This window comes from Podarcis muralis, chromosome 6 (assembly GCF_964188315.1).
Source record: "Podarcis muralis chromosome 6, rPodMur119.hap1.1, whole genome shotgun sequence".
In the NCBI taxonomy this organism is placed as follows: Eukaryota; Metazoa; Chordata; class Lepidosauria; order Squamata; family Lacertidae; genus Podarcis; species Podarcis muralis.
The window spans coordinates 33,444,481-33,465,540 of record NC_135660.1 but is presented as its reverse complement, the minus strand read 5'-3'; the positions used below and the strand labels follow the sequence as shown (position 1 = coordinate 33,465,540).

The 21,060-nt window shown below is 40.2% G+C and overlaps 1 protein-coding gene across 1 annotated transcript; it reads right to left on the bottom strand.

Moving 5' to 3' along the window:
• Positions 1-77: 77 nt before the first annotated feature.
• COPB2 (coat protein complex I subunit beta 2) lies at positions 78-19,489 on the bottom strand. The gene is made up of 22 exons (XM_028731022.2): positions 19,334-19,489; positions 17,267-17,404; positions 16,769-16,855; positions 15,870-15,996; positions 14,496-14,644; positions 13,896-14,042; positions 13,455-13,554; positions 11,626-11,768; positions 11,191-11,390; positions 10,896-11,006; positions 10,373-10,461; positions 10,173-10,279; positions 9,836-9,979; positions 8,816-8,946; positions 7,408-7,615; positions 7,031-7,141; positions 5,885-6,099; positions 3,927-4,019; positions 3,659-3,839; positions 3,478-3,546; positions 2,222-2,311; positions 78-405 (listed from the first exon to the last, which is right to left on the bottom strand). Exons 1-22 carry the CDS (start codon positions 19,334-19,336, stop codon positions 313-315), a joined length of 2,736 nt encoding a protein of 911 aa, XP_028586855.2. The 5' UTR covers positions 19,337-19,489; the 3' UTR covers positions 78-312.
• Between the last annotated feature and the right edge of the window lie 1,571 nt (positions 19,490-21,060).

Below are 21,060 nucleotides of genomic sequence, written 5' to 3'. Positions count from 1 at the left end.
CAGAAATACAGAGAACTTGTCATATCGAATAGTTTTGTGGGTACAGTGCTTAGTAATCAAAACATTAAAAGGGAAACTACATTTTAAAAGACATTTATTACAAGGCATGGTCTTCCTGTGACAAGAGCTTGGCATAGTATCTAAGGAGTTCTACACAACAGAAATAGATACTGCAATGCGTTTCACAGGTCTAACCCTACTTACTTGATCCAGCTTGCATATAAAAACCAAGCTTCTTTCCACAATGAAGACTGCAGTAAATGAAGTTTAGGGAAAGAAATTTGTAAGAAATTTGGTCATTTAAAAAAAAATTCAGTCAGACATCTCTTCATCCAAATTAATATCGGTAGTATCAATATCCTCCAGGTCTAAGTTATCCAAGTCTTCATCCAGCTCCAATAATGCCTGTGGCAGGAAGTACATAGAAGAAAATGGCTTACTAAATACCATGCATCTATCATTGCTAAAGAACTACTTACTGGGAAACTACTTATTTTATTTCTGCAAGTTGAAATGCTCCAACTACTCCTTTTTAGTGATATTGGACTATCCTGCTACCACCATCCTAAACAACTATGGGCCTGCTAGATATATTTGCTTATTATAAAACACAGCCCCAAAATTTGGATATAATAAGCAACTCTGATTTAAACCAATGTACAATCTGTTGAAGGAAGAGGATGAGTAACTTGTTTCTGATTTCATAAAGAATTGTGAAACCTAGAACACTTTTCCAAACAGGGCCTCTAACACTCTGAGCAATGGTGATTAAGGCAGTTTTAGAGGCTGTATAATGGGACAGTATTTACATTAACATCTAAAATATTACACATTCCACAAGCAGAAGTTTACCTAGGCAGTAGAGATGAGGATGGGGCAGGGTTTGGTACAGTACAGCAAATCAGCAGCAAGATTAAAACGAGGTTATTGGCAAGATTGGTTTTATCAAAGATATCCTGTGTTCTGTTAGGATAGTCACGATCTCTGTGACACGTTGACAATGAGCTGCATCTGAATAAGGACTTCCTTGAGAAGTAGGTTTGCGTGCTGATAGAACTACTTTAAGGTTGTATCCACTGCTGTCACACATATGAGAATGGACTTCTGCTTGCACAATGGGACTTCAGTCTCCTACACACTTTCAATCTGCTTCGGGACTCTGGAGCAGAAACGTGGGAGGAGGAGAGGAATGCAAGTCCTGTGGCACAACTGGAAACCTACTTGTGCAACACTGGATTCTGTCCTAAAGAACCAAAACCTAACAAGCTGAATGGAAGAATTCAAGTTTTTATGCAGCTAGGTTCAAGCCTGAAACCTATGGCTTTAGCTGACAAGATAAGGGGCAATATCCAACACTAGTCATACTCTGGGCATGACTTAAGTCCACTGACTTCAATGGATCTACTGGATATGACTAATCTTGGATATCACAAATACCTATCTTGCTGGAAAGAGTTAGGGAACTTTCAGTTTTGCAGTCCAATTTGATCATGGTGTATAAACACATTAGGGATATGTGGGAGAAAGTTGAAGGAAGCATTCTTTTTAGCACACACTCTGCAAACAAGCTTCATGTGCCCAAGTTAAGAACACCCATCCTAAACAAAATCTGATTGCAGCCAAGAGCACGCAGTAAGAATGTACTGTGATGTACTGATCAGAAATGTAAACAACTACTAAGCACAAGTTTCTATATTAAATTAAGAGGAAATCAATCCAATGGCAAACTTTCCTAAAGAGGTCAGATTAACATTTAGCCACACTCTGGAGAAAGTGTTACTCTCTCAAGAGCTCTCAAGTACAAATCTGATCTCAAAGGCTATGCTTCACAAGAAAAATGTAACATAGGAAAGTGAGCGAAGTGGGGGAAATTGCAGAATGGAGTTAGCTTGTCACTGAATTGTTTTATGGAGAATGGAAATGTAATGGTAGAATTCTAGATTGTCTCACTCCCCAAATGATTTGCATTTAATGTTCGTACATTGCAAAAGTAACTAAACCAAGCTTAACCTCATGTGCCAGTCTATTACACGGAGGGAGATTTGCTATTGCCAGTCTTGAATCTAAAGCTCTGCTGACTTACTCTTATTCTGTATAGCCTGTAGAAAAGGTCTAATTTTGACACTTCCAATGACAGTTTGGAACAAGAGAAATAAGGATTGCTACTGGGATTAGAACCTTCCCAGCTTTAGGATTTTTCATGGTGCACTTGAGCTTTTACCTTTTCATCTTTTATTGTTTCAATTGGGTCCTTCCCTGCAACCGGAGGCACTATCACAGGCTTAGGAACTAGTTCTTCCTCTTCTGAATCCTTATGACAAAAAAGGAAATATTTAAATATTTTATAAGGCTCATATAAGGAAAAACTGGATCCCATACTTAGCTTGCGTAACCCAAAGAAACGGATTCACCAAGAAAGCGTGTAATACTAGCCCTACACAAAAGCAAATTCGAGAGAAGGCAGCATATGGAAGGACTATGTATCATTTTATTCCATTAAGACACTCTTCCTACAATCTTACCTATTGCCCTTAGAACTCCTGATCTAATTGACACTTGCCCTGTTCAGATGACATACCAAATAATGACCTGGTTGTGACAAAAATAAACTCTAGTGAGCTACCCATCTTTCTAACACACACTCAATAGGGAAGGAAGCTTAAAATGTCTGGTTATATTTAAACAGGTACAGCTTTGCCCTAACCACAGTTAACATACCAGGATCTCAAAGCTAGTTTCAGATCCTGGTTTATTTGAATTAACATTGGTTGGAACTAACCACAGCTGCACAGTTAGATGTAATGGAAAACTGCAAAATGTCCAAACTGATCAAAAGCTTTAAACTTCTATCAGGTTGTTGGAGCAGAGCATTCAAGCCTGAGCATTCTCATTACAAGAAACTATAGTTTACTGTGACGTGAACAGGTCTCTCATTCCTGGAATGTGCAACATTTGCTCGCCATTCCTTTCTTACTACCCTTCCTTCTCCTTGCTCTCAAAATTTAGTCTAGAAGGACAATCTTCTTAAATGTTGTGAAGTATATGTGGATGGGCTCATAAAGCGATAAACAATAAAAAGAAAACTAAGAATTTTGGAGCTGTTGCTCAGGGCTATTTCAAAGTGCTGAAAGCAACTGTGATGGGAAGAAATGCAGCAATGTTCAGGAAGACAACCGATTTATTCAGACACAGAAATCAGGAAAACTGACAGCAACAGAATTATCTGCATGCATCTAAGTGCCAATGCTATCCAAAGTGGTTTCTATATTAAGGTAACATGGTATGAAAAGAACACAATTACAGAGCAATTGCTTATCACCAAAGTAAATGTAAAATATAAAGAGGACGGACAATCTAAATGGCTCTGTTTTGTTTTTTTAACACAGTCCATAAAAAGCCACAGTCTACACTGTGGAAGTAAGGATTTTGAACATTTAGTGGAGATAACTTTTACTCCAGAATTTCATTACCACTGACCTGCAATGCTTCCCCTATTTTTGGTGTGAAACCTTTAGCTTCTTCCAGTATGTTTCTCTCTTCGTTTGGCTACCAAAGACAGAGAATATATCATGTGAGTAGAGACTTTTGCTGACACTAAATGATTCTCAAGGTCGTGCCAGATTCTATATGAAATTGCTCATAACCTGTATCTACTTACAGTGACTAGGGGATATTTATTGGCTGGCCGCAAATCAGTTTGTGTTGTCTTGATGTATTCTTCAGCAACAAAAGCTTCCTTTAATCCAGGGAACAAGTTTTCATATTCTGTGGGATCGGCCAGCGATTCTGCAGCTTTCTGGTTGACTTTAGAGAGATTTTCTCTCCACAGTTTTACAACCCTATCGATGGAACAGATGGTCATTGCAAGTACCTCCGTTATAAGCAAAATATTTTTTACAAAACACACACTAACATTATAAAGTTACCTTGAAACTTGGCTCGGCAAATATGTTCGTGCTAGGAAAGCAGCTTCTGGTAAGCGTCCGGTTTTAATCAACAGCTCAAGACAACTATCAAGCCTACAATGGTACATTTAAAGAAAGTCACATTTTCATTTGTTTGGGTTTGGTTAAATAAAGCAAAAATAAAAGTAAAATCTAGTTTTTAAAATGTACCCATTACTGGAGTATAACACAAATGAGACAATAGTAATAATCTGAAGATTATGCTAATAGCAAACCATTGTGTTCAACGTTACTGGCAATGTGGTTTTAAAGGCTAATGAATGTCTAATGCCCTGATCCTATGAAGCAACTACATAGAATCAGGCATAAAGCTGCTAAGGTTTCTTAGAGGAAACAGGTGGTTCTCTTATACCATCTTGGCTGTGAGTCCTGGAAGACCTGCTCCCTGCCTTGCAGGCCTTTTTCCACCTGGACTGGGAGGGCAAGACCCTGACTGACTCAAAGTACAAAAGCTGAGGCTTTTGAATAGATTCTTGGACTGGGGTACTGTTTAGGGGCTTGGGGGTGTTGCTGTTATTTATATTAATTTTATCTTTGTTTTAGATTACAATTTATGTTGGGAAGCAGTTTGATTTGCTTATGTGCCTTTTGATGTTTTATTTATTATGATTACTTTTGTTACATTTGTAATTACAGTGGTGCCTCGCAAGACGAAATTAATCCGTTCCGCGAGTCTCTTCGTCTTGCGTTTTTTCGTCTTGCAAAGCACGGCTATTAGCGGCTATTAACAGCTTAGCGGCTTTAAGAAAAAGGAAACAAACTCGCCAGAACTCGCAAGACGTTTCGTCTTGCAAAGCAAGCCCATAGGGCAATTCGTCTTGCGGAACGACTCAAAAAACGGAAAACTCTTTCGTCTAGCGAGTTTTTCGTCTTGCGAGGCATTCGTCTTGCGGGGCACCACTGTATGTATTTTTTCATGTTGTAAGCTGCCTTGAGCATGGTTTTAACTATGGAAAAGTGGCATACAAATAAAATGATGTATGTAGGTCTTATACTGGCACTGGCAAGCAGCTTTTGATGCTATTGTGCCAGACATACTCCCCGGGCCTCTTCGTGGTATATAGTTGTGTTATAAACAACAAAGGAAACATAATTAACACCACTGTTACATCCTGTAGACCATTCTTAGATTTCCCTCAAATCTAAGACAACAAAACTAATAGATTGAGAGTATACAGGACTTTTGCATAGAGAGGTTCTATTGCATAGACAATGGATAAACTCTGGATTTTCTTTTTAAACAGCTTTCAATGTTGGATCCTGCACACATGCACTTTTTTACTTTCCATCTCCGTCTTCCCTCATAAGTGAATCCATTCCCTTGCACCCACACCCTTTCCCATGTCCATTTAAGTCATAATCCATTTTATGGTCTTTCAAATGCTGGCTCTCTCAAAACTAAAGGATTTCATTGACCTTCTTTCCCTATTGGTTTCCATCCCCCTTCCTCTGTTTCAGGTACTTATTAATAACTTTTTATAAGTAATAATAATAATTTTTAAACTGCCCACTCACTACTGACATTTGTTCCTGGTTTCTTCTAATCAGTTGCTAACTCAGACAGTTGCGAAGCCTTTGGCTGCTCTGCAGAATGACCAGAGGTCAGATCTTTTGTCAGTCAACACAACTTAGCTGTCTGAGCCAGCAGCAGCAGCAGAAACGGATTACTACTGCTGAGTGATTCAGAAAGCACCGTAAATCTGGGAAAGAAGAACTAATGCCAAAGCAATTTGGGGGCAGTTCTCTGCAGAAACAAGTCAAGTGCAACAGTAGGAAACCACATCAGCAAAATAAAATGATGATGATGATGATGATATCACCATCAAAAATTTGCCAAGGGTGTGTGTGCATTCAGGGCCCACATAAAAGTTTGGGGATTAGCCACCCCTAGTATAGATGAGAGATTATTTGTTACTTACTTTCCTTGCAGGAAGTAGCTCATAAATGCAACATTGTTCTTCCCATCTTTTTCTGCCCCTTCGGCCAGCTTGTTCACCATGCTGGTATTTCCTGAAGCTGTGGCCAACAGCAGTAAGCCACCGTAGTCTTGCGCATGGTGCAGGCACTCTTGGGCAAGGCCAAACTGGCATTTACTGATAGCAAGCTCAGCCAGCTGCTTCCACTTCTGCTCAGACTGCGTAAACAGAGAGCAATTCCACATCAGCCATGTTTGACATTGTTCTGAAGCCTGTTCAGACTAAATTTAGCCCAGTTAGGTTTTTTATCTCAGCTTTCTCATCTATAGTTCCTCACTTGCACTGAATGTTTCATTCAAAGCACATGGTCATGCCTTAAAAGAAGATACTTATTGCACTATTTTGACACCCAAGAACTATGGGTATGCCTCTTCTAAAAATTAACTCTTGGTTAGCCCACAGAAAACTTCTCACTGCCCAGATCACCCTCGGTATTTTCAAACTATGCTCTGTAAAACAAAAACTATGAACCTGGGTAGATCTTGAGACTATCCTAGATGCGTGGACTATCTTATACCACTGAAACATCATTCAAGCAATCTAGTCAGATACTCCAGATAAGCAGCAAGACAGAAAATATATTTTAAAAAACACTTGAATTAAGCTGCTTGCTGCTGTCAAAATCTGGGGGAAGCTATCTTGCTCTCACTTCAGCATTACAGACAGAGATCATGTCAAATAAACTTGTTTGATGCTTTACAATAATATAAAAATCAGGAATTCTAGAACTTCAGTGGGCAATCAATATTTTGCACAGATTCCATTAAATTCAGTTCAGCCTTGATACTAAACAACCAGGTTGACTTTGCACTTTTATTGTTGGCATCCATTTGTCTCGAGAGACAATGGAAGAATGCACCTTCGAGGGTAAAGTCAAACCACTGGAGAGTTACAGCACCTGCTGTTGCTGCAGAGACTGATACAGGAGAGACATGTTTTATTGCAGGTTGGGCAGGTATAGGTATTCCGTTTTGCTGCTACAGGTGGACCTTTATAGCCAAAACATTTCTTTCATAAGAGACTATTCTTCTGCATCTTAACATGGACATTGGTAATTCCTCCTGTGTTTCTAAAATGGTGTCAGCATACCTCTGCTTCCACTGCAAGCTGATATGCAATCTTAAGTTCACCAAGCTGAAGAGCAAGCTCAAAGCGGTGTTCTGGGTCTGTAGATACTGCGAGTGCTTGCTGTTTGAAGCCCTGAATATTATAATAATAAAAAAAGACATTAGTGAAGGAATCTTCTTAGCAAACCACAGCAAAAATTGATACACAAATACATCTCCCTTTTTATACAAGCCAAAAAACAACACATAATTACTTACCTTGTATTCAAGAGCATTTAAGTGCCTAATAGATATGTCCACCCCTGCCAAATTAAATTTACAGCCATTTCCAATTCCAGTATTTTAATCTATATTTGTTGACCAAAGATTAATTTGATAGAATGTGCCAAATGTTTTCACCTGCTTCTCAAGGAAGTGTGCAACTCTGGTCCTCTGTTCCTTTGGAATTGTGGGAAGAACTTTGTCAGCCATACTGAAGTCTCTCCTCATCACGGCAGTTTGATACTCTAGCACCGAGACTAGCAAGGAGTAACTCACTATGTTCAGTTCTTTGTCACCAAGGTAAAGTCTGTTGTCTTTGGGGATATATCCAAGTAAATACATTGTCCTTTAAGGAAAGGGGGTGGGAGAGAGAGATTGCATTCATTAGAATAACTTCAGTCTGAGAAATCATCTGGCAGAGCAATCCTAATGCGGAGCAACAAACAGCAAAGTGTCAATTGAACCACCACATCCCAAGCTCCACTAGCTACACCGGCTGGGGAAGATGGTGGTGGGCTGGTTCTTCAGTACATTTAGTGCATCGGATCCTGGTTGGTGTAGCAGAGAGGCACAAGGACCCAACTGGGATGCTTTGCTTTCCACTGCTGGTGGAACAACAGCTGGCAGCAGCTTTCTACTAGCATGGGCAATAGCAATGGTCTTACAACCACCAGCACTCCTGTTGGCCAGAAGAGAGCCATTAACACACCATCCTAACCTGCACTCCCCTAGCCATCAGCATCACAGTCCTTAAGATTGCATGCTGAAATATCAGGCAATTATGTAATTCACTTGAATTAAACTGATATGCTAAGGGTAGTGAGTCTCTATCAAACTGTGAGTATGCTGAGGTACAGAAACTCCAGATCACTGAGGAGACCCACCCCACCGCAAAGGAATTTTATTTCTGAAACTCTTCCATTTCCTTAGGTAGTAACACACTGGAGATAACAGCAGTGACGGATAGGAAGAATTTATGGCTTAGCACAAGTATGGAGAACCTTTGGCCCTCCAGATGATGCAGAACTACAACTCCTATCATCCCTGGCCATTGTCTGTGTTTGCCAGGGCTGCTAGGAGTTGTAGTTCAGCAATGCCTAGAGGGCCACACCTAGCTTAGTATGTGATCTTAAAGTTTAGCCCACACCTGGCTTAGTGCCATATCTGAAAGACAAAAGAATCTTCAAGAAGCAGGTTGCATGGGCAACACAAAAGCTACGCTGCTGGAGCACCCCATAGTCAGATTTACACTCTAAATAGCTTCTTGCTTAAGGACCACATGCCTGCCCATTACTGGCACAGTAATTACTTCTTGCCACAGAACTCTGCTCAATGTGCATTGAACTATCAATGTGCATTGAACTTAATAGCAATAATTTCATATCTTACTTTGCCAAACCTTTATTGGGCATTACAAATATAGGCCATCATAAAACCTCCATATAGAAAATTTTAAAATATATGCAAATAAACATATCAACTATATATATATGCAAATATCAACATATCAATTAGAACTATATCTGATTAATAGCTGGACACTCACCGGTCCAAATGTGCAATGGTGACGATTTCTCCTCCAACATAGTAGTTCAGTCTGTTCACAGAACTGGTATAAATAAAACAGTCGCCTACCCACAACCCCGTTTTCACAATCTCTTGAATTTCACCAAGGACCTGGAGGAACAAAGGTGTTTAGGCTTAGGACAATCTTGTTTACTAAACTCTCCATAGGAACTGGGTCCATTAAGAGAGTTTAGTTATATAAATGGGTCAACTCCACAGGCTTAGTGATGAAGAGTCCCATATTAATGGAAGCTCAGCTTAAAATATTGATCCACCAAAAAACCTCTTCTACTACAACACAGATAAGATAAACAAAAGTTCAAATTCCCTATTCACCACAGTTCCCTTAGTAGTGGGATATGGTACAAGAAGTTCCATGTGACATATATGTACATAGTAGCCTAATGATCTTTTAAAATCCAACAGAACAAAGTTCATTCAGTAACTTTGTTGTCGACAAAATATTCTGAACCAGGAATGTGACCTTCCAGCTATTTTTGGACTCCAAACTCCCATTAAGTTTAGCCAGCATGGCCAATGGTCAGAATGGAGTCCAACAACATCTGGAGGACTACAGGATCCCCAGCCCCGCTCTATATAGATCCAAGACAGCTGTACGATTCATATTTACATGAAGCCTTATTAACATCTTAATATGGTTCCCTTGCTGCTAATGTTTAGGAGGACAATTAAATTGTTTCTTTTTCGATTAGGCTTTAGAGCCCTCATAAGTATTTAGGCTGCTATCATGTTATATTGTATTATATTCTCTATTGTATATCATTTTACATTGTTTTTATTTTTATTATATACCACTTTGATTTCCTTAAAGAAAACAGGATCTAAATGATTTAAAATGACCGGGTGTGTCCCAAAGCTAATCTTCCAAGTCAATCCACCTTGTCAATTTCCCAGGCTAGTCTGTTAGTTGACAGCAGTATAAATGGTTTGAAAGACAGAATCAGATCCAAAAAGCCTATTAATCATTAAGTGTAGTTACCTCAAAGGCATCTTCAATGCCATCTTCAGTGACTCCCTCATGTGTCTCCTGGGCTGTTGCAACTTTTTCAGAAAGATACTTCAGAATGAAGAAAGATTCTTCAGTGGCTATGCAGACGAGCTCACCAGAGTCAGACCAGAAAATCTACATCAAAACAATGCAATAACCTTAAAGGTTTGGGCTCTGATTAGAAGACAAATTAAGCCTATTGTGGCACCAAAAGAGATAAGGCACACTATTTTTGTTTTAAGACTCCGAAAGTTTCAGAATTAACAGCAGCTGACCTTGCAAGGTGAGCTTTAATTAATCAGCAGGTTGCGACTGGAACAAAACTCACGTGTTTGGGCTGGATTTCAATTCTGCGTATCAATTCTGTATTTTCCCAGTCGTAAAATGCCAGGCCATTGACAGATCGGACACCCAGCAAGAAACCGCCGTAGATACCTTCAGGGGACACAAGCAGAAGAAATTAGAAGCTTTCTGGACAATGTTTAAAACTAGCTAAGATGGGTACAGAAGATAAAATGCATAACGTGCCTTCTGCTCCAAAGTCAGGTTTAAAAGACTTCTTCTCTTTGAAGTTTTTAAATATCTTGACACTGCTGTTGCTTTCCCTGATTGCATACCTGCACACAAAAAAAAGATTTCAGTAGAACCAAGCTCTTATTCAGCAAGATTAACAAACAAGGCCAATAGCAGTCAATACTAGGCACACAGGCCATATAGATCCTGCCAATGTTCTCTTGCAGACTTGTATAGACAGGTTATTCCCCTTTTGCCAAAACAGCTGTAAAAGGATGGCTGGAATAAGGCTTAAATTGACTGGATGCAGTCCACAGGCCATGTGTCCTTGCCTCCAACTAGGCCATAAACTGAATTGGGATGCAGCCACTACAAAAACTGTTGATTACACATTTTATATTTCATACTGAATTTCTTTTTTAAAAAAAACAACAGCAGACCAAAGAGCTATGCAGAGACGATTGCTGTTCATAGTCCAAAACGAAGCGCCACAATATTAAACGAAATGCTAAGATTAAACAAAGAACAAAGGACTTACTCTGAAGAATCATGTGCCCATGCAAACTCCTGAGCAGAACCAAAACTTTTGTTTCTCAGTGCCATAGCTGTGTAAATGATGTATTCACCATCCCCACACACTACTACAAACCTGTAATGCAGTAAAAACAAAAGAAATGTAAATTACAGTATGCAAGGAAGGTTTGTGTAAGACTTGTAAAACTCAGAAAAGCATGATCAGAAAGATACACACATACAATGTCTCTGGCCCTAAACAGAATTTAAAATTAATGAACGGGTTTAAGTTTTTATCTTCGGAAAAAGAAATCTCTTACCTCCCATTGGGATTGTGCTGAATAGTCTGAGGATATATTTCACAGCTGCCCATATCTTTCACAGCAAGTGGCAGTCTCTCTCCGTCTTTGATTTCAGCATCCCCCATTGCTTTCAGATTAGCTTGCTGGATTTCTGAATGCTTAGCCCAAATTATCTTGCCATTAGCATCCATTGACATGGCTGGCTCTTCACGGCCAAGCTAGCAAGGAAGGAAGCATGAGGAGAGTAGATGTATACAATAGTCAATGTAACTAATAAACCAATTTGCTTAAAAACCTTTTGACAGTGACAACCAACAGTTAAGTCTCCAATGCAGTATTTCAAATAAGAGTGGTGTCCTCTGTACTGACCCCAATTATTTAATAAAAACATGCCAAGTAATTATTCCACTAGTGGACATCTAGAATGAGTTAAATATTTTCTAAGGCACATACCTTAACAATGATGCTACCTTCATCATATCCCAGAGCCACATTATTTGATCCTCTCAGGCTCGCCACACACCACACCCTTTCCATGCCATAGTTCAGAGTACTTTCCAAACGGTAAGTGCTTGAATGCCAAATCCGAACAGTTCCTATGCAGTGGCAGAGTTATTGCATTCAGCATTACTTAGATACTTCAGAGGGGGGGACCCAACCCCCAATCATGATTATTAATACACTGTTTCATACCCTGTGCAAAACTGGGTTACATAAAGGACAAAGAATAAAACTATAAAATAAAATTAAACAAATATGTAAACTGTACAAATCACCTAAATACATAAAGGAGCAGAATCATAATGAAATAAAAGAACAAAAGCATCATCAAAAACTTTTCTGAAGATTTTTGTTTCCACTGTCCACGGAAAGGCAAGCAGCTATTGGGCCAGGTGATTCCACATGCGTGGTGCCGTACCTGAAAAAGCTCTCTATCCTGTGCTCCCCTGCAGAACACAGCAGGATAGAACCAGCACTTTAAACTGGACCCAGAAACAAACAGATACTCAATAAAACCTGTACAACTGCCCTCTCCAGGTGTCTGTAACCTGTGTGCAATACATTGGGGGGGGGGGGCACAGGAGCTGTGAGGACGAGAACAATATATCCACCGCCCCTCAGTTTTCTGAGTTGGGAGGGGGCATATTCTGGAGTGGGAAGGCTCCCTTGTACCTGTGGAGGCTCCCTGCACGTTTTACAACTGTGTAGATAACCATCATGTGTGCAGGAAGTTCCCTGCTTCAGACAACTGTCCTCCAATTTGTGGAGGGCATAAAAAATGATGAGGGGGTGTGTGGTTCTAGCAGCACCCCCTTTTTCGTTTAAATGACTTACAAATGCCTGAATCTAATTATCATCATAGTTACTGCAGTTCCAATTAGAAGTAACTGCTGCATTTTGAACCATCTGTAGCTTCTGTACATTTTTTTAAAAAAATATTTTTTGTTGCGTTTCTTTTCATAGTTTTGTACATTCCAAATAGTACAGAAGAAACCAAATACAAGAAACACTTTTTTGATTTTTTTTTTTTTAACAAAAGAAAAAGAAAAAACCTTAATAAAGGTTTGAAATAAGGTAACAAATTGCTGATATTGTTATTACAAAGAACGCAGATTTGGAAGGTGTGGGGAAGTCCAATGGGGATATACGGAAAGTGGAATGTTTATATATCTATAACTTTATTAAGGCTTCTGTACATTTTTTAAGGCAGTCTAACAACAGATACATTAGAGAAGTCCCACAGGGATGTTGCCATAGAATGAATGACTGTGGCCAGGTCTGCCTTCTCGAGACTTATATAAAAGGTAAGTATTTTCCAATCAGAGTATTAAGCATTTGTTTATCACTTCTCAGACATTTCTAACTGAGAAGAATTTAAATCTGTGCAATGGAAATATCTCTCCTGGAACAATTCTACCCTTCTTGTATTTCGTATTTATTTGTAATTATACCCCTTTTAAGCCTTCGTGCTTATTAAAACTCACAGCCTCTAGGTATATTTCACTTTTGTTTACAATGCTCTTCAAATAAAGGAGCTGTAAATGAGAACAGTTCACAAAGAAACCCATTAACAAGCCTACACTTCAGCTCTGCAACCCATCTATACAAATATAACAGGACTATTTCTAATTGTCTCGAGTTAATTTGTAAGCATCTGAAAGCAAAAAATGCTTATGGCTCATGTCAAGCTTTGGTGAGATGTTGAGTTCTCACTGCTACAGAAACCCCCATAGGGAAATAAACTGGCACTCTAAAGAGAATTGAGAAATGGTTGAATTTACCATCTTCAGAGCCAGTGATGATGATGGGAAGCTCAGGGTGGAAACTAACACAGGACACATTTTGTGCGTGACCCTCAAGAGTTTGCACACATGTTTTATTCTGCAAAGGAAAAAAAGAAATGAAGCTGTGGATGCAAAGACTTGATAGCACTCTTTAACATATGATAAATGTTATAAACTATAAAATTTAATGACAGTTACAAAGTACCTAAATAGACCTTTCTGATGATGACAACAACTTTATCATTTATATGCCACCCATCTAACTGGGTTGCCCCAGCCACTCTGGGCGGCTTCCAGCAAAATATAATAATCTTCAACTGAAAACGGCCAATGACAAAAATATTCATATACCTGATTTAAAAAACACAAAACCATAACATTTTTGCTTTTTCGATATTATGCAAATAAATGCTATAGGAACAGTAGGACACAACATACCTGATAGTCCCAGATCTTTACTAGGCGGTCATCTGCTCCAGAAATTAGGTACGGCTTATCACCTCCACTGTAGTAATCAATGCAATTTACGCCTTTCTCATGGCCTTCCAAAGTGAAGTTGGGTGATGAAGAACCAAGCTGCCACACCTTGCAAGAATATGAAAATGATTGGTGACTGGGTCTAATGAACCCCTGGAAGCCCTTTTCAAACTTGCACATATCACTATTGGCTAATTTCATGTGTTTAGAACAGAAGACAAAGGGAGCAGTATAATTAGAAGCCTGTGTTAAATCCTGGGGCAGATTTTGTCCCATCCGAATTCTGTGTGATGACAATAACCCCTATGATAAGCAGAACAAAAGTTAAACCCAGGGATCACACTATTTTGAGCACAATCTACACTCAAGTGTATCATGTGCACCAGCCTTTGTATTGGATGCATACTGGTGCAGATAAATAAATAATAATAATCTTCCCAGAGTATTAAAATGACTCAAAATACATTTATGCTATATCCTCCAAGCAGCTGTTAAGCACCTACAATATAAGAAGAGCATTTCACTTTAAAATTCTGATTTTCAAGTAAGAAATCACTCTACCTTGATTGTTCTGTCCAAGGAGGCACTAGCAAACTGATTATTATCCTTAGGATTTATGACAATCTGCATCACATAATGCGTGTGCCCTTCAAACACTTGAGAACAGGACCATTTTTTATCCCAGTCCCACAGCTTAATAAGCATGTCATCTAGGAGAGAAAAAATACCTTCCATTATGCACTTCATAAGCACCAAAGGGAAAGAAAAATAGTGATAACCTAATACTATTTTTTTTCTTTTGTTTCCCTGAACATCTACCTGAAGAGTTCAATATGGCTGAAAAGCTTATCTTTACAAAATCCCTATTCAAGAGTCTATTCATTCTAGTGATATCAAAATTTGCAGTAACCTGTTTAGCAGTCCCACTTTCCTCTTTAATATGAAATATGCCAGCAGGACAGCATCATGCCTAAGTGCCATTGCTCTGACAGCGCTCCCTTCCTCTTTTCCCTAGACTTAACCTGGCAGAGGGTGTTTCTCTCTGATCCTACCTGGCCCCCCAAAAAGGTTCACAGCTAAGCCCCCTCCCCCAGCCCCAAACTACTGTTATATTCAGATGTGCCATAGGAAAGCATGCATTGTTTCTCTTTCAGATTCTGAGTTGCTGCTGTTTGGTCAAGTTTTATTCTTAATCAAATACTTCTATGACATATTCTTTCTAGAGCATGGATGGGAAATCTGTGGCCCACCAGATGTTGTTGAGGCGCAATTCCCATCATGGCTGACCTTTGGTCATGCTAGCTGGGGTTGATGGGAGTTGAAGGCAAGCAAAATGTAGAGGGCCCCAGTTTTGCATCCCCATAATGAGAGTTTTATGTTGCATAGATACGCATCATCATCATTATCAGCAGCAGCATACATTTAAATTCTTTGAAGTTTGACTACATCCTACCACAGTGAACTGGATAACTGAATACAGATGCTTGAGAACCATAAATACTTATGTTTTGTAAGAAGAAACTGGGTTTATGTTAAAATGGAACTAGCATATAATGCAAACAAAGATCTGGGGCACTTAAGATATAAAACAACATAAATAGGAAGACTATGAGACAATAAGCCAGCTAATATGGATCTAGTTCTAATCAGGGATGACTAACCTGTGGCCATCCAGATGCTGCAGAACTACAACTCCCAACAGCCACAACCAGCATGGACAACAGTTGTGCAATTATAACTTGGCAACATCTGGACGGCTAAAGTTTTGTCAACCCTCTTCTATAGCTTCCGGTAGGATTCTGCAGCAATCTTGTTACAAGTTCTGGAGTCGCTAAAATATGTTGCTACTTCAAGGAGGTACGCAGCTTACTTTCTTACAAAATTCTAGAGAGTAACTCATTAAAATAACAATTAGTAATAAAATTAAACTCTTACCACTGCTAGTTAGAATGAAAGGTTGTGTAGGATGCACAGCAATGCAGCGGATATAATCTGAGTGTGCTTCAAACATGTGAACCCTTTCCAAAGTGTTGTAGTTGAAAACCCGAATTTGCATGTCATCCTATGAGGAAAAACCCAATAAAAATCAGCTTCTCTATAAATGAAAACTGAATTTCCACTTCCAAATAAAGGATTGTATCTAATGCTGCCATTCTGCTTGTGCAACAGACTTCTATTTGTGCAATGGAGCTTTCCCTTCTCTTCTGTGTCCCACCCATGCACTCTCAAAACCTGCTCCAAAGAGCTGGGGGACTCTCTAGAGCAGATTTAGGCGATGTGCAGGGACAGGAGAAGAAAGGGAAGTCCCACTGTGTGAATGGAACACAACTCACAACTTTATTGGTTTTGATCTTGCATTGTTTTTATTAAACTTGTTTCTAAGCTTCCCTCATACAGAAAGATACATTTAAAAAAATAAAAGGTAACGTCTAGCATCACTTTGCATATCTTTTAGTGCAGAGATGGGAAAACAACTGGTCCTCCAGTTGTTGCTGAACTACAGTTCTCATCATGCATGACCACTGGTCATCCTGGCTGGGCCTGATGGGAGCTGAAGCCCAACAACATTTGGAAGGCCGCAGGTTCACCACCTCTGCTTTAGTGGACTGTATACCTATATTTTTGCTAATATAGCACCTTATACCACACTGTATCTCTTTTAAAAATCATCAACCATCCTCAGTCCATAAGGTTCCTCTGCAATTAAATTTGCAATTCAGAATTTCTTACTACTTAAATATCCTTCTTTTCAAAAAGCAAACCTCTAAATGATTAGTAGCTTCAAGGTTCCAAAATAAACAACAAAACATTCTTAGTGAAAGAAGACAACTTACGGCTCCTGTAACAACCCAGTTTTTTCTTGCCACAAATTTAGATGCTCTCACTGGTAGGTCACATACTTCAAAAGTCTTCACTAATGTCTGAAAACAAAGTTTACATTTTATGTTAACTTTTATTCATGAAAAAACGCTTTTTAGAAATCTCTTTAGCTATTTCAGATAGCTGTTTTTCAACTGTCGGAACACGATGGACAATATTCTAGAAACATAAATAAGTCACAAAAGTTACATGAATAAGTTGCAAAAAGTTTCAAACACTTCATAAATTTAATATTCTTAGGAAAATAAATTCACCACACAGTTCAATGCCCTTGAGTGGGGGGGAAGGGTCTTAATGTGATACCACAATCCCAATCAAATTCAGAGGACCCTGTGACTTCATAAAACACAAGGAGTCCTCATCACAAATCTCCCCAATCACATTTAATTGGGCCCTAATATCAATAATCATTTTACAACTTTTCACTGAACATATTTTATATCACACATTACCTGTGTTTCATGGTTCCAAACACAGACACTACCATTGTAAAGGCTAGCCAACATCCATGGCTCTGTGGGATGCAAGTCCACACTCTTCACTCGATCAGATCGAGCTGTTAGCTTACGCTTTATGTCAAGTCGAAGAGGCTAAAAGGCAGAAGAATAGAATGAGGCCGTTACAAACACATACAATAGCTGGTTAAATATATTTATGCTGAAAGAAAATTGGACAGGACCTAAACAGCCAGTCATATTTACATAAGTGGTTCACACTAGCCTGACTGCAATAAACCTATTCAATCATTCATTCCCTTACAGACTGTTGGCCATGCTAAAATCAGCAACAGCTGTCAGCTTATTAAAACATTATTGTGATAAATAACACACGTTCATCATATACCTAGTCCTAGGCTAAGAATTTTGACAATGTGAGAGGATTTCAGATATGAAACAACAGTTTGGGATGAAATTATACTGCTACAATATTCACAAAAAGTGACACAGACAAAAGAGCATGTTCATGCCCTTTGTGCACAGCCCTTTTTTGACAAGTGTAATAGAAGCACTAGGTAGGATTAAAAAACAACAACAACTGATGCCCCATTAGTATATATACAAACATCCAGGAAAACTGACAGGTCACTCACAAAGCACACTGCATGCATTTGACTCCAGGCTCTTCCAGTTAAAAGCATATAAATCAGGAGTAAGCAAACTCGGCCCTCCAGATGTTTTGGGACTACAACTCCCATCATCCCTAGCTAACAGCACCAGTGGTCAGAGATGGTGGGAATTGTAGTCTCAAAACATCCGGAGAGTCAAGTTTCCCTCCGCCTGATATAAATCAACAGAATCCTAAGAAGCTGCCGCTAGTAAAAGTTGGCAGTACTGGGCTAAATGGACCACAGATCTGTCTCTATAACTGGTATTTTTATTATACTGCTTCGATCAAATCTCAAACCTTCTTGGATACATCTAAGCTAACCTATTTATACAATTCATAAAACCCAGAAATGTGCAAGCTTACTTTCACCCTCCATTTGTTTTCAACTCTAACTTCCATAAGCCCCAGCCAGCAAGGCTAACGGGATGATGGGAGTTGCAGCAGAACATCTGGAGGGCCACAGATTGGGAGAGACTGTTGTAGACAATGCACTTCCATTTCAGCAGGCACGAAGCGGGACACTAAATACAGGAAGCAACTCTGCCAATACCCTAACCACATGCCTGGCCATCGGGCTACTATCCATACTGCAGAGCCCTCAGCTTAAGATATGTACACAGGATACATAAGAGTGTGAATTACAGCAATGGTTGAAGGAAGTGTATTTTCTGGGGGGACGCATACCCCTAAACATTTTGTGAATCAAAGTTTGGCCTCATTGAGGGGCAGTATTTCAATATGTGTAGGAAAATGAGAGTACCCCTAAACATTTTTTAGAAGAAGAAAAAAAGCACTGGTTGCCTGCCTTTCACACATCTTCAGATGAGAACAGGCTAACAGCTGATAAGTGGTGGCCAGGAGAATTTGCCATTTTCAACTGAGCAAATGCTTTCATTGAACCATCAACCATCATGCAGACCCCACCCCCAATATCTCTTCCATCACCTCCAGTCCAGACGCTACTTGTGAATATAAGAAGCACTGGAACAAAGGGAGACTACACACCACCACGGGCTCCAAAGGGGAGCTGGCTGTGAGCTTTGCGCTGCACAACACGAAATATGCAGGCAGTTTGATAGAGGTAAATCCGCTCAGAGCCTCGGGAGAGGCAGCAATAGCACAGGTACCACCTTCCCCATCCCCCACCCCATAATCAAAGCAGGCAGAAACCAGCAGGTGAGCCTTCTCCTGTCAAGGCGCCTCCAGGCCGGGAAACACTTCACCTGCCGGATTTCTGCCTGCTGTGCAGCTTAAATAGACGGGGAATCCTTGGCCCCGCCGGGCAGGCCTCTCTCTCCCCGGTTCCAGCAGCGCCTGCTCCTCCCCACCCACCGAGCCCACTTCCCTGGCAGAAACAGCCGGCCTCCTGCCTTCGGGCAACGCTGCCGCCGCCCCCTCCTCGCCCAGCTCACCATGGCTCTGGCTCGCGCAGTCCGGGCTGCGGCCACCGACGCTCCCCGTCTCCCTCACAGCCCAATTCACCGACGTGGAGCTTCCGGCTGCGGCGGTTCCCGCGAGAAGCGGGGGAACAACGCGAGAGCACGAGCCCTTCCGCCTAGTCGCCTCTATCTCGGCCAATGGGTGGAGCGGAAGGGAATGTTCATAGAGGTAGTCAAAAAGGCAAGAGTGACCGCGTATGTCTAGAAACGGAGAGAGGGAGGGAGACTTATCCGCTTTCTATGGGCTCTCGATTCGGCGCTGTTCGAATAGGGGGAAAGCACGCGCGTTTCTACCTCCCGTGAATAGTAAGTGGACAATTCGACTGCCCAGTAGCTCTGAGTCCAACTTTGAGTGAAAGATTCCTGCATTGCAGGGGGTTGGACTAGAATAGATGATCCTAGTGGTCCATTCCAACTCATTCTGCGATTCTATCTGCAAATGTGCTTCGTTTCCCTCCCTCTACTACTTGCCTCAGAATAATCCAGCTGACCTCAATACCACTAAGAAACGCAAAATAAGCAATACATGTTTCACTCAGGTGGAAACAATGATGTATACTCGGGTAATAAATGGATCTGGAACTGGCGCATGAAACTGTTAAGGTCACCCACTCCTATGTCAACAGAATAACCATCAATTTAGCAGACATTATCAAAGCCCATCTAGACAATAGGCTTTTTGGAACACAGACGTCTGCGCCCACATGGCAGGGATCCATCTGTAAATTTTACACCATTGATCCCCTTTAGAAAAGACTCAGCTCTTCGTTTAGATATCACTGCTCCACAGTCGTCCATAAGGGCCGTGAACTGATAAGGAACACTCAGACCCTGTATCCTAGATAGCATAAAAAAATCATCCCTTCCTCCAAATGTCTTTTCAGAACCTACTGAAGTCCTCCCTTTTTTAACAAGTCTTTTAAGTGAGGATTTTTATTCCATGCTGAATCTGTATTGGATTTGATACAGTTTTTAAAAATATCAAATTGTTTTGTTTTTATAAATCTAATTGTTTTATATTTGCTTCCATTGTGGATGATTTTATTGTTAATTTGCTTTGAGGTCTTCTACAGGAAGCAATTCATAAATGGAAATAAATAAATGAATGACTGAATAATAATGAACTCAGGCAGTGAGTGCCAACTGCCAACACAAAATGAGCCACCAACACACACACACACACACACACACACACACACACACAGCCTGATAAAGACTGATCATACTCAGTCACTACAGAATGGTGAATGTCTGTTGGAAAATGAAAACAGAAAACTGCAGGTAGAAGAGAGAATGGCCTGTTGGAGGAAGGCATAGCAAACTGATTGGAGCTCTGAACAGAAGCACTGTTTTTGGTTTTGTTGTTGTTCCACTTGATTACAATAGCCTCTAAGCAGTGTACGAACAATACAATGAAAATAAAAACCAGTTAAACCTATAAAGTATTCCATTGAGAATAATATTGTTATGAGCTGAGGGGGCCTGAGCCCCCTTCTAATTCCTGGATTCAATTCTTGAAACATCCAGGCTAGCTTCCTGTTGAGGTAACGGCCCTCTGAGTATGGCCCATTAAGGTAACAAAGGAACTGGCTCTGTGCCAGACAAAAGTGGGTGGGTCCCGCTCTCTCAACTCACTGGTAATTAGAAAGATAAAAGACATAGTTAAGAGTTGAGGCGTATGTGAGCTAGAAGGTAGAAGC

Excerpts from the sequence above, each read along its gene's own strand:
- COPB2 (XM_028731022.2), bottom strand. Across the intron at positions 14,645-15,869 it reads TTTCATTCTAACTAGCAGTG|ATGACATGCTTATTAAGCTG; the intron begins GTAAGAGTTTAA and ends TTTCTCTCCTAG. Across the intron at positions 10,462-10,895 it reads TGGGCACATGATTCTTCAGA|GTATGCAATCAGGGAAAGCA; the intron begins GTAAGTCCTTTG and ends TTTTGTGTGCAG.